The sequence below is a fragment of the Thamnophis sirtalis genome, unplaced genomic scaffold (genome assembly GCF_051295495.1).
Source record: "Thamnophis sirtalis isolate CommonGarterSnake01/CBP01778 unplaced genomic scaffold, rThaSir2_p1.2 scaffold_3, whole genome shotgun sequence".
Taxonomy (NCBI): Eukaryota; Metazoa; Chordata; class Lepidosauria; order Squamata; family Natricidae; genus Thamnophis; species Thamnophis sirtalis.
The window spans coordinates 8,157,459-8,170,457 of NW_028261383.1; the positions used below are offsets into that span (position 1 = coordinate 8,157,459).

The window sequence follows — 12,999 nt, forward strand, 5'->3', positions numbered from 1 at the left end:
AAAACCCCTCCTGTCTCAAACAGCAAGGCAGAGATGGAAAAGGCAGGCATACTAGTTAAAACTTTTTTTTCTTTTTATAGTTTACACATAGTAGCTGGCTAGGGCTGCTATCTCTATATATATTATGTAGTTACAGCAGACAGAATACACATTTTAATGTTACACCAAGGCTACTTAGGAAGGCTAAGCTTGGCATTTAGCCTGGAGATTTGAACTTTGCAGGTGGTACATTTTAGGCTGCAATGAAATTCAGCTCAGCAAGAATTATCAAAAGTTGAGTTAGTTATACTCTGTGCATGCTCTAATCCTTTCATTCTCAATTTTTTAGGAATTGTTTTGTAAAACTCTTATGTGGCTGTATTTCAGTTCCCATTTTATTTCTACATAATTTGACTAGCTGGATCATCCAGATGTCATGCCCGAGCATGAAGGCTCCAGGGAGATTCCTGGCTAGGAAAGCCATTGTGAAACAGATGGCAGCAAAAAAGCCCATGTAGCTGAGTGTGATGTAGAACATGAAAACAGAGCCTTCATACCAATTACATTGTTTGAAGCTGACCCAACCCATTTTACCCATCAGCCTATGCTCTTAAACAAGTGCATGCTGGGAAGCCAGACTCCATTTCTTTTAGCATTTGGAGAAGCACAAAGAAGAATCCATCTTAATCTGTGGCACATAGTCATCCAAGGACAAACACATCCGCACATAGAGCATCGTTGGTGGGATTTAAAATATTGTATGTATTAAATGTTATGTTCAGCAGTAACTCAATACTGCCTATCTTGTATTTAGTTTTCATTGTATGTATTCCTATTTTCCCCACTTTCACCATATCCTGTTCTTTCAAAAAAGCATTCAGATCTACGCATATGGTCTATTTTCTTGGAGGATAGGTGGGTTTATCTTCATGTTGAGCTGCACACAGGCTAACGTGTAGTGAGGATAGAACACCAGATTATCCAGATCTTGTAATTATACTGGATAAGGATGGAGGATACTATCTTCCAATTGCCCTTTGATCATTTCACTGAAAATTGTTGTCCCAGCTCATGTACGGGGGTAGTTTGAAACAATTTTTACGCTTGGCCTGTTGGAATGTTTTGAGAGTGGAAATTCCTCTAATTCACATCTATACATTTCTTCTGGTCGTAAGATGCTCCTTTGTATTTAAATTTGGCCTTAGAATGATAATGTGGCACTTGGGGATAAAGATGCAAACCAGCAGACCAGCACTGGAGGCCAAGATGGAGAAGACCTGCACAGCCACCATGTATTTCCCCTTGGTGCTCAGGTAGCTGGGCAAGAAGGAGACCCAGACATTGCAGAATACCAGCATACTGAAGGTGATCAGCTTGGCTTCATTGAAGGCTCCAGGGAGATTCCTGGATAGGAAAGCCATTGTGAAACAGATGGCAGCCAAAAAGCCCATGTAGCTGAGTGTGATGTAGAACATGAAAACAGAGCCTTCATTGCAATTCAGGATGATCTCTCCAGGTTGGGAGTGGAAGTCTGAATCACAGAATGGAGGAGAAATTCCCAACCAGATGGAGCAGATCACAATTTGGACACTAGAACAAGAAAGGATGATGGAGTTGGCCAAGCTCTTCCCCAACCATTTCTTCACTCGGTTTCCTGGTTTTGTAGCCAGGAAAGCCAGCACCACTGTGATGGTTTTGGCCAAGAGAGAAGAAACAGCAACTGAGAAGATGATGCTGAAAACGGTTTGTCGGAGAAGACAGGTGGCTTTCCTTGGTTGACCAATGAAGAGAAAAGGAGACAAGAAGCAAAGCAGGAGGGAGACCAGGAGGATATAAGAGAGGTCTCGATTGTTGGCTTTGACAATGGGAGTTTCCTGATATTTAATGAATATGATTAAAACAAGGCCTGTGGTTAGGAACAAGAGTAGGGCAAAAGACACAAGAATGATTCCCAGATTTTCTTCATAAGAAAGGAAAGTTATAACTTTATGGATACATTGGATTCTGTCCTCATTTGGATATTTTTCATCTGGACATTTGGTGCATTTTTCTGTATCTGATTAAAACAAAAAAGTAACATTTTTTTTAAAAAAAGATTCTGTACTTAGTTCAAGAAATAACTTCTTAGGGCAACAACAGTTATCAGCAACATTTTCTGAAAAGCATTGCTTAAAATCTCTACAGAAAGAAGGTAAGAAGAATAACATTTTCTTTTTTAAAAAAAGAAAAAAACAGATACATTTTTTATGGAGACATTGGAGGAAGTCCTGGAACCTGTATGATTTCTTGTATAATTTGCAGAACCTATGTTATTGGAGGTAGGTAATAAATCAGTTAATTATTTAGACACTTTTCCTAGATCCTGCAAGATATCCACTTATGGATTCCTATCTTTTGACATTGAATGAGCTATAAAAAGTTGATTCTGCAAATAATCAGGAATCCCAACTAAAAAGTCAAAAAGAGTTCAACCTCCTTACTAGGCCCTCCCTCAAGGTGTTTCTGCTATTCCTCTCTCTAAGAAAGAAATTGTGCAATTTGAAGATAATAGCAATAGTGCTTAGACTTATAAACCACTTCATGTGCTTTACAGCCCTCTCTAAGCAGTTTAGAGTCAGCCTATTGCCCCCAACAATCTGGGTCCTCATTTTTATGACCTTGGAAGGATGGGAGGTTGATTCAACCCTGAGCTTGTGAGAATTGAACTGACAAACTGCTAGCAATAACAAAAAACAATTGACCTTCAATCTGTCTTTCAACTTGCACTTTCAATATAGTGTTTCAGATGAATCCACTTCCACAAATCTTGCCCCTTTTCTTGATGTCCCCCACCTTCATGAATGGAGATGGTCCCCTCAGGGCAAGGAATGCAATCATAGCAGCAAGCAGGCTCTCCTTCTCGCTTCTGCTTGACAAATCCAGGATGACAACTTTCCACACATTGGGACTGAGGCAGAGACTAAACAGAAAAAGAAGAAATGCCGAAGAAAATATTTTGGGACGAAGCATTCATGAAAATGGATGTAGACATTAGCATTAGCCAAATAGCTCCCCAGCTTTACTTAGATAACTATGAAGTCATTGACTCATTCCAAACAGATTTAGGAAAGATAAATACTGGCAGATTGTTCATTTACTCACTCCCCTTTGCTTTTGGCCTCTAACATTGAAATAAAAGATGTTTCTACATAAGAAAGACTGGAGGGAGGGAATTGAAAAGACTTTAGCCGTAAGTGACAATCAGTTTGTTTCTTCCCCTTAGCCTTGTTCACATGCATTTGTCCATTCTTCACATAAATATGATTTTAGTATGATGATCTTGCAATAAATTTTGGAAAAGAAATTATTGTGAAAGATTTATTATTATTTTTATTATATTAGATTTATTAAATAAAATAAAATGTAGTGAAGAAAGAAACCTCAGACCAGTAGGGTCTAGATAGGCTTCTTCTGGAGTATATAAAACATTGCAAAACTGCTTCCCTTTGAAAGTAATCCAAAACCATCCCCCAATTAAGTAACCATCAATTGGAGGGTGGGGGGTTCCTAGCAATTCAGCCAGACCTGTAAGTCCGAAGATCAGCTGAGAGCGAACTGGTTCGCTCTGACCTTCAGGTTGGCCCACTTGCCCACCCCTGGGTTATACTCATCTATATTTCCTTGTTTTTTAGCCCAGCTGATTGGTGCGGCAGGGTGCCTCAGCTGTTTTCCTTTGAACTGTGCATGCACGCTCAGCATGCGTCATGCATGTCAGGTGCTCAGCAAAGCGGTTGTTAAAAGGGTAGGATTCCACCCCTGCCCAGCATCCAATATTGGACATGACTGAATCAGATTAAAAGGGTTTTCCTTATCATTGCGTCTGAAGGACACTTTTGTGAACAGCATTGAAGTCCTCACAAGCAATCCAACAAAAGGATTTCTCTTCTATACATTCAACTCCCAGTGAGGGTCATCTGCCATGGCTACTGGATTTAACCCACTTGAGATTGGTCATAATCTTTTCAAAAAAGAGAAAACACAGCAATATTTAACCCACCTTGTTGAGCAGAGTTAGCCATGAAAGAGCAATTTCATTAATAATAATGCTCCCTCTTTCAATACTTCCCAGTTTTCTTTTCGTCGAATCCCCCTCAGGAGAAATCACGAAGAACTCAATGTCCATTTCTGCAGCTATTTCTCCTTTATGGTCCACGTAAAGATTCCAGTGGGAAAGATTGTAGAACTCATTCTTCTCCAGAAAGGGATGGAACTAGAATGGAAACGTCCAGGAGTTTTAAAAGCAGAAACCTTCATTCCCACCTGGTATTTACATGTATGAATTTTTCTTGTACAGTTTTTTTAATGTGTCAACATGCTTATTTAGGACAACAAGTATTACCACTAAGTTGTGAATAAGAAAGGTTCAGCAAAATTTGTCAATCATATATTGAAAATGTATGTATTGAGTAAAATGTAATAACCCTAAGTGCTATTGTTATACTACAGCAGGTATCAAATAAATTGAACAACAGCAAAAAAAGAAATTATTCATAAATTTCTTAAAGGATGATTGCCCCAAAGCATGGATTGTTTCAAGATAAAAGTTCCCAGGGGTGGCTTTCAAAAATTATTCAAACCTACTCAGTGGGCGTGGCCTCCTTTGTGGGAGTGGCTTGCTACACATATGACTGGATGGGAGTGGCTTGCTAATGCCACTGCCGGCACTAACACCACCGCCGCTAACGCCGCCCCCCCCCCCAGCTTCAGCCGCATAGTGCACTTGAGCCCGCAGCTTTCATGAGCGAAGGCCTGGAGGCCTTCCCTCACGAAAGCTGGGCTGCCGCCCCCCCACTTCGGCTGCATAGTGCACGCGAGCCTAGCTCACGAAAGCTAGGCCGCTGCCCCCCCAGCTTCGGCCGCATAGTGCACGCGAGCCTAGCTCACGAAAGCTAGGCCACTGCCCCCCCCACTTCAGCCACTACCGCCGCCGCTGCCACTAACGCCGCTGCCGCTACCGCCGCCCCTTCCACCCAGCTTCTGCCGCGTAATGCACGCAAGCCCGCAGCTTTCATGAGCGAAGGCCTGGAGGCCTTCCCTCACAAAAGCTGGGCCGCCGCCACCCACCTGAAGCCTCCCGAGTCCCGCTGCTGGGGCTTTGTTGCTTACCTAAGGGGGAAGCAGCAAGCGAAGGCTGAAGGGAATTTTCAAATGAAGGTCAAGTGCGAAAAAAGCTTCGCTTCCCCTCCAGCCCGCTCACTGATTGGCTGGACTCCAGCCAATCAGTGAGCGGCAGGCTGGGCTTAGTGAGGATGGGTGGGGGAGTGAGGGAGTGAGCTGCGGATGGGCGGGGGAATGAGCAAGTGAGCTGTGACGCACCAGCAAAAGGGCGCTTTGCAGCGACAGGGGCCAGGACTGGTACCGGCGTTCCCGGAAGTTAATTACTTCTGGGTTCACCGACAAACCAGTTCATGTGAACCGGTGAGAACTGGGAGGAACCCACCCCTGAAAGTTCCCAAGAAAATCTGCTCCCAGGTAAACCAAACAGGAAATATGACCACAGGGGCTAATGCTACTTTATTGGACTGCTATTAACAGAATCTTTCAAGTCATGTTTATCTACAGAAGCTGAACATCAGAAGTCTGGAAGCACCTTTTCTAATAGGATTGCATTGTTCATGGTTAAACCAGAATCTGGAACATGATAAATCAGTGAAGATATTCTGGCTGAATTGGTATGATATGTTGATATGATTCCCCTCTTTCTCTAATGGATTCCTTCTCCAGAGGAATTTAGTTGGTTAGATCCTTGTTGGGATGCCATACCTGCCATGGATGCAGCCTCGGAGCCTCCAGTCTCTCTTGGGCCCCCTTCCTTCTCCTCCAGGACCTAGACGAATATGCAGCCTTCAAGACTTGGGCCAGAGTCATAAAAATAGTGTAAACAGAGTCACTGTTTTCAACCAACATCCCATTCAATTCATCCTCTGTCTCCACTGGAGTTTTTTGGGTGCATCTTTTCCGGCCTTTGACAGAAAAAAGTTTCTTTGAAAAGGAACACTGAAAATTCTTCTTTTCATACTGGGAGTCTACAAAGGAAAAGGGTTCAAAAGCACCATATTCTGGTCTTATTTTCTGTATAAATTCAAAGCTCCAAATACTATGGATGTATTTGTGATATCCATGATACCCAATTATATAGTTTCCCAAAGCCGTGGTGATCCAGATTTTCTCTCTAATGGGTCCTGACAAAATGTCAATTGTTAGATGAAAAATATGAAATGTGTGTGAAACGATAATATTTTCTGTGAAGTGAACAAAGACATTGACTTGTTTCCACTGAGAAAAGCTGGAATCCCTGAAGGGTGCTAGAGGTCCAGTCATTGAGAATTGTTTTGATATAACAACACAAATTCCATTCCTGACAAGGAAAGGAGGAAAAATCCTGAGGAAATTCTCTCCCTCCTCTGTGTCTGCAGCAAGGAGGCCAATCAAGGTCCATCTGAAGTGCAGGAGCACTCGGACAATTGCTGAATACTGAAACCCTTCTTTGAGGAGCATCCGGTGGAAAAAAGGGAATTTACTTTTATCACTCAGAGTCTCTGAAACAACTCTGTGACTTATCTGGAAAAGCAATGAAGAAGGCTGTAGTAGAATGAGGAGACAACGAAGCCAAGCGATGCAATATAGGAAAAGTTTATTGAATGCGCAGGTTCAAACATGCCAAACAAGCATCAAAGGTTTGAACCCCGAAGGGTTCTTAAAGCCATACATTTATAGTGCAAATTACGTCATCATCTATAGAGGCAATATCTAAGCATATAAGGTATTGAGAGGAACCAAAACTGTCCATGCCAGATGGCCAACCGTTACTATTCCTAAAATATACTTGGTCAGCACCTTATAGATCATGTGTGACAAAAACAGGACACATCTTGTAAGATAACAGGAAACTTCCTGTCTGGGTCTGCTTGTTCCCAGATGTGTAAAAATATTTACTGCCACTTCAGCAACTGTCAGCAATTGTTTTCTGCTTAATGGTGCAAAACCTCAGTTTTAATCAGAGTATTTGATATTAATCATGGCCTATAGAACCATGGCTCATAATTGGGTCTTTTAGCCCACCTTAGTCCCCCCTTTGTGACTCATCTGACATTTCCAGAAGAGTCACATATTCAGGTTCATTGGACGGTTCTCCCACAGGGTGCATTTTCTCATATTCCCACAAAGCCATTACCTGTGCTGTTGCTCTTCGCTCTGCTATTAAGGATAAACTATTAGAAATAGTGCGTACAAAAATGGGTAAAACACAAGGGATTAGTACACATCCTGCAGCAATCAAGCCTATTAAAGCAACTATAGCTTGTAAGCCTGGCAATTTAGGAAACCAGGAACCGAAGATTTCCTTAAAGTTGAATCCCTGCCACACCTGGTCAGGATTATCTGTTAATTGACGCATTTCTGTAGTTAATTGTTTAACCACAGTTCCAGTTTCATCAATCTGCAAGCAACAATTAGAGAGATTAAACTTACCACACACGCCTCCTTCTTTAGCCAGCAAATAGTCTAAAGCCAAGCGATTCTGATACACTGCGGTCCTTATTTTATCTGTAGCAGCGGATATTATATTAAGGGCCTTATCAATACGCTGGCCCGCTAAATCTAATATTGCTTGAAGGCGGATAATTCTATTTAACATATAAATGGGTGTGCGGTACCCATATGACCCATCTTCTGCCCACGTAGCCCTGCCATATGTACATACAATTCTCTCCGAACTCCAAACATCACTGTCTTCAAAGGCAGCCCAATCCTTACAAAGGAAATTGGTAAAGACCGTATCAAGTTCCCGTTTCCTTCTAGTTTGGAGACCAACCTTCTCATACAGTGGGATTCCTAACACCTGGCGGGCTTTCATGGGTAATAAAAAGAATGAGGGTTTAATCCATCCCAAAATACATGAGCCAGACCAATTTCTAGGCAAAGTTTCATAAGCTAACTTCCCACAAATCCAGTACATAGCGTCTGGAGCTTTCCATAGGGTATCTATAGAAGAAGAATCTAAATAATTCAAATAGGTCATATCAAAACGTTGGGGCTGAGTGCTATTAGCAGGTGAGGACCAAATATTATAGTCGAGATTCCATGATCCAAGACAAATCAAATCCCCTACGTGAACAGATCCATTCCTTACAAAGCAATTTCTTCCTACCAGATTAGTGGACAACGTCCACACAATCCCAGTAAAATCTTTCCTTGCTGTAATATTACCAGCATAAGAGAGATTGTTATATACCTCCGGATCAGCTTCTATGTTTTCCCATGGCCACTGCTCTCCCATGTTAGTTCCTCCACAAACAAAGCAATTCTTAACAGTCAAGGTCTTAGCTACCTGTTCAGCCATCTCTACGAATAAATTGTTTGCCTTGGTACTTATTGGTAATGGGTCTTCTAATTTTTGTAGGGTATCATACACAGACCATCCAAGGGATTTTACTTCTCCATCTTTAACCTTTTCAATCTTAATAGTTAGGTATGTCCTTGGGTCTAACCCTTGGCCATCAATTCCAAAGCCATACGTCACTATGGATGGGGTGTTACGAGATATTTCCATCTGTATCATATTCCCAACACCTCTACAGAAGGACGTTATATAGGAACAGCCCTTATAACCACCTCCTGTATAATCGCAAACACACTGCCATCCAGTACATTGCGTGGTGCCTGCACAGGGTAACCAAACATTAGGATTACCATAGTTGTAATTATTCACAGTTTCACATAAGTACTTATGATTAGCTTTATAAGCATTAACCCAAGTCTGATCTCCACATGACACTCAGATGCCTCTCTTAGTGGCCGTACATGCATCAAATACCAAAATCAGGGGTTGTTTACTCTGTTGCAATTGTACAGTATAATTAAGGAAATACAGTTTGCCCTCTCCCTCTGGGTCATTCCTAGCACCCACCTTGGGCAGGCCTGTCCACAGGGTCACATTGAGGCGAACTGGAGTGTTGGGATTATAACATACAGTCTTCCCTTGCAGAGTGCACAAGCTGTACATAGTTTTGTTATGAAGGCAATTCATTCCAGTAGGCTTACACCCCTGGGGCGACTGTGTATGATACACTAATGTATTAACAGTCCGAGTTCCTATTTTAGCCTTTGTAATACAGGGTGAACAATCCTCCGATCCACCTGTGGCTACCACAGTTGGAACCCTTTTAGCTCGGGTGGGGCTTTTATTATACCGGTTGGGTTCCCATAATACTTGACATAACCCACTCCATCTTGATTGTAGGTTTTGAATCTTATTATTATTACAAAGAAATTGTATATCTTCAGGGCTTCCTCCTGCAGTTTTGCAGCAACTGGACCATAAGGCTTTATCAATCCAATAGCACCTCGGGTCCCCATTACCTAAATCTTTCTCAGTTGCTTTCTTACATAAGTTGAAAATCCCTTTTCTCCACTCGTCATTTTGACTCTTACATGACCAAGCCAACCCTTTCTTCGTTTGCCTTGCCACTACTTCTAATGTGAGATCACATCCCATATGCGTCGTTCTCCAATATTGGAATTCTCCTTTTTGAAATCCTCTTCCTTTGATGCAAATGGTGCTTATGGGTGGGTCTATAAGCTTCGGGTAAAGGCTTACCTCTCTTTTATTTCTACGCCTCTTAGGCTTCCCTCTTACAGTTACTCCAAACTCAATTGGACGCATTTGTACCATACATGCTCCTTGCCATCCAGATTTTAACTGTGAAGGAGAAGTAATACGAGTCCAGCCCCAATAATGGGGGGTTCCACAATCCAGAACTAGGGGTGGTTCTCCCTCCTTTTGCCGGGTTCTAGTACACATTCCCTTTCGCATTAGATATCCCACATATGGGCATACATCTGGATTAGAAAAACCTCGAGACTGACAGGTAATTCTAGCTATCTTATCAAACATATCAGGGATCTTGCAAGGGTGTGGTAGAACTCCATTCCAACAATTCGGAGAAAACACAATGGGGGTTGTCCCCTCCCATTCCCTGGATCCGACATCATAAGATCGTACAATATGAGGTCTATCCTCTGGATTACTCCACAATCCTAAATTGCCCACATAAACAAAATTACATTTGATCCCAACACTGTATAAGCATATCCCTAACATAACAATAGACCAAACGGGCTGTATACCTCCGTGCATCCTGGTCACACACGTCCTGATCTCTCCGACCCTGTAATGCAAGCAGAACTGTAGGGGTCAGTTTAAGAGTATAGGAGGGAGGGCCAGATCCAGTGATTAGATAGGGATCCAACACATCTTCTATAAGAACTATATCACACTTAATGTTACAATAACTGTGATGGACACAATCAATACAGTGGGCACAACAGCAACATCCACATCTACAAGTACAAAACCAGCACATATAGTTAGTAGTAAAAATGGTAAAAACCAGAAGTAATCAGAGTCTAGTATGCAGGTCCAATATTCTTCACCCGTGCGTAGAAAGTCAGCTTCCGGAGTGACTTAGCAAGGGTTCTCCACCGCTGACCTTTGGAAAATTCGTCGGAGCCCTATGGGAGGCTGTGCTGGCTCCCTGTCCTCCCTCTCAGGCGCAGGGTCGGCTTCAGGTGCGGGATCGGCTTGGATCTCTCCTTGCAACTGTCCGTTAGCGAATGGGACGCCAGCAAATGGCCACCAGTCAACCGCCCTCACAGTTCCGTCAATTGATTGTTGGACTGCCGGGTTGGCGTACTTCACAATACAAATAAGGCATACAATGCAAGCAAGAATCACAATACCTATAGTAATACAACAAAGGATATAATTGGACTTTACCGACGAATCAATTTCAACTTCAATGGTTGGTTGCTGGGATGTGTGGTCCATTGTTTGTCAGCGGCCCTCTTTACACGGGTCCAATGTATCCAGGTTTTAGATTCCGCAATCTTAACAGCAAGTGGAGATGTCATAATTATCTCATAAGGTCCCTTCCACCTCCCCTCTAATTGTTCCTTTTTCCAATGTTTTACCCAGACCCGGTCCCCTGGCTTAAAAGAATGACATTTAGTTACCAGTCTGGGAGGGGTCTGCTCCAACACATAATTTCTCAACTTCTCAACCTGTTTATTTAGCTCCTGCACCATTTCCATGGCCCACACTCCCCCCTTATGTCCCAAATCAGGCCATCCAGCCAAATTACGTCATAATAGCGTTGTAGGCTGACCAAACATCAACTCATATGGCGAGAGTCTATGTTGTCGTCTGGGGGCACTCCGAATTGCATACAATGCAAGGGGTAGAGCATCGGGCCACTTCAAGTGTGTTTCAGCGCAAATTTTAGTAATCTTCTCTTTTAAAGTCCTATTCATTCTTTCCACTGGAGAACCAGATTGTGGGTGGAAAGAAGAATGGAATCTCCACTTTACCCCTATAGCTTGTGCAATGGCCTGGTTAATATGATGGACAAACTCTGGGCCATTGTCTGACGAAATAAAGGAGGGGTTACCGAATCGGGGAATGATTTCCTTAAGTAAGACCTTTGCTACTTCCTGTGCCTTTTTCGTCCTAGTAGGAAAGGCCTCCGGCCACCCCGTATATAAATCCACAATAACTAACATAGCCCTATAAAACCCACTTCGTGGCATATCAGTAAAATCAATCATGACTGTGTCCATAGGGTAATAAGCAATGGGTATAGTTCCCGGTGGGAGGGAAGGACCTTGCCTAGGATTAACCTTAGCACAAGTTTCACAGGAAGACGCCACTTTTACTGCCATCCCTGCTAACCCATCTATATAGTAGTCCCTCAGAAGAGCGGATTCCAAAGCCGTTTTCCCCATATGAGTGGTTTCATGAGTGGAACGAACCAATTGCCAAGCCACCGAAGAGGGCACATATATTCTTCCATCCGGAAGAACATACCGCCCTTATCGATGACCGCCATCAAGTCGTTAACTGCCTTATCACATTCAGATAAAGAATAAGAGGGTTGGATATCTACTGGTATAACCCCTAAATCCAAGGAAACATTAATAAACAAGTCTGGCAAGGGCTCATGACGCAATGCTGCAGCTCGTGCTTCAGCGTCCGCTGCCCTGTTCCCTAAAACGATTCTATCATCACCTCATTGATGACCTCTACAATGCATAACAGCCACCTTTTTTGGCTTTTGGACGGCATCTATCAATCTTTGAATTAAATGGCTATGTTGTATATATTTGCCTGCCGAATCCCTAAATCCCCTCTCCTTGTAGACAGCACCATAAGCATGCAAGGTTAGAAAAGCATATTTACTATCTGTCCATACGTTCAAGCGTTCACCTTTAGCCCGTTCCAATGCCCGAATGAGGGCCCATAGTTCTGCCACTTGTGCACTTTTTCCTGCTCCCAATGGTCCACTTTCAATCACCTCATTGTCATCAACAATGGCATAGCCTGCAACCCTCATCCCCTGGTGGATATAACTAGACCCATCGGTATACCAGTTATAATCCACTCGGGGTAAAGGTATGTCAGTCAAATCGGGGCATGTGGAATAAACGGTTTCCAACACCTGTACACAATCATGTTCCACCTCTGTCTCAGTAGGCAAGAGAGTAGCCGGATTTAAAGAGGTAGAAACCACTAGATGAACCTGAGGATTCTCAATCATCATAGCTTGGTATTTGATGATTCGTTGGCTACTAATCCACAAATGGCCCTTCTGATCAAGGATTGCTTGAACAGAGTGTGGGGTGTGGACCTTGATTGGACAGGAAAAAGTGAGTTTATTGCAATCTTGCAGCAATTCTGCAATGGCTGCCAAGGCTTTCAAACAGTGCGGCCATCCTTGCGCCACGGCATCTACTTGTTTTGATAGATATGCAACCGGTTGTTGCCACTGACCGAGTTGCTGAGTCAACACTCCTAAAGCAACATTCTTCCGTGTATCCACATGCAAATTAAAGGGCTTACTTAAATTGGGCAGGGCCAGAGCTGGAGCTCTTAATAAGGCCTCTTTAATTGCAATAAAGGCCTGATCCTGCTCCTTTGTCCAAAGG

General features: G+C 42.9%; 1 protein-coding gene across 1 annotated transcript; it reads right to left on the minus strand.

Moving 5' to 3' along the window:
• Window positions 1-1,130: 1,130 nt before the first annotated feature.
• On the minus strand, window positions 1,131-6,808 carry LOC148047096 (vomeronasal type-2 receptor 26-like). The gene is made up of 4 exons (XM_087707743.1): window positions 6,746-6,808; window positions 4,016-4,228; window positions 2,812-2,938; window positions 1,131-2,035 (listed from the first exon to the last, which is right to left on the minus strand). Exons 1-4 carry the CDS (start codon window positions 6,806-6,808, stop codon window positions 1,131-1,133), a joined length of 1,308 nt encoding a protein of 435 aa, XP_087563869.1.
• Between the last annotated feature and the right edge of the window lie 6,191 nt (window positions 6,809-12,999).

What these genes read in the sequence shown, in the direction of transcription:
- LOC148047096 (XM_087707743.1), bottom strand. Translation starts at nt 6,808, where the DNA reads ATGGACAGTTTTGGTTCCTCTCAATACCTTATATGCTTAGATATTGCC. An exon ending in TTGCCTCTATAGATGATGAC is followed by an intron (nt 4,229 to 6,745) that starts GTAATTTGCACT and finishes TTTCCATTCTAG; the next exon opens with TTCCATCCCTTTCTGGAGAA. An exon ending in GGCTAACTCTGCTCAACAAG is followed by an intron (nt 2,939 to 4,015) that starts GTGGGTTAAATA and finishes TTTTCTGTTTAG; the next exon opens with TCTCTGCCTCAGTCCCAATG.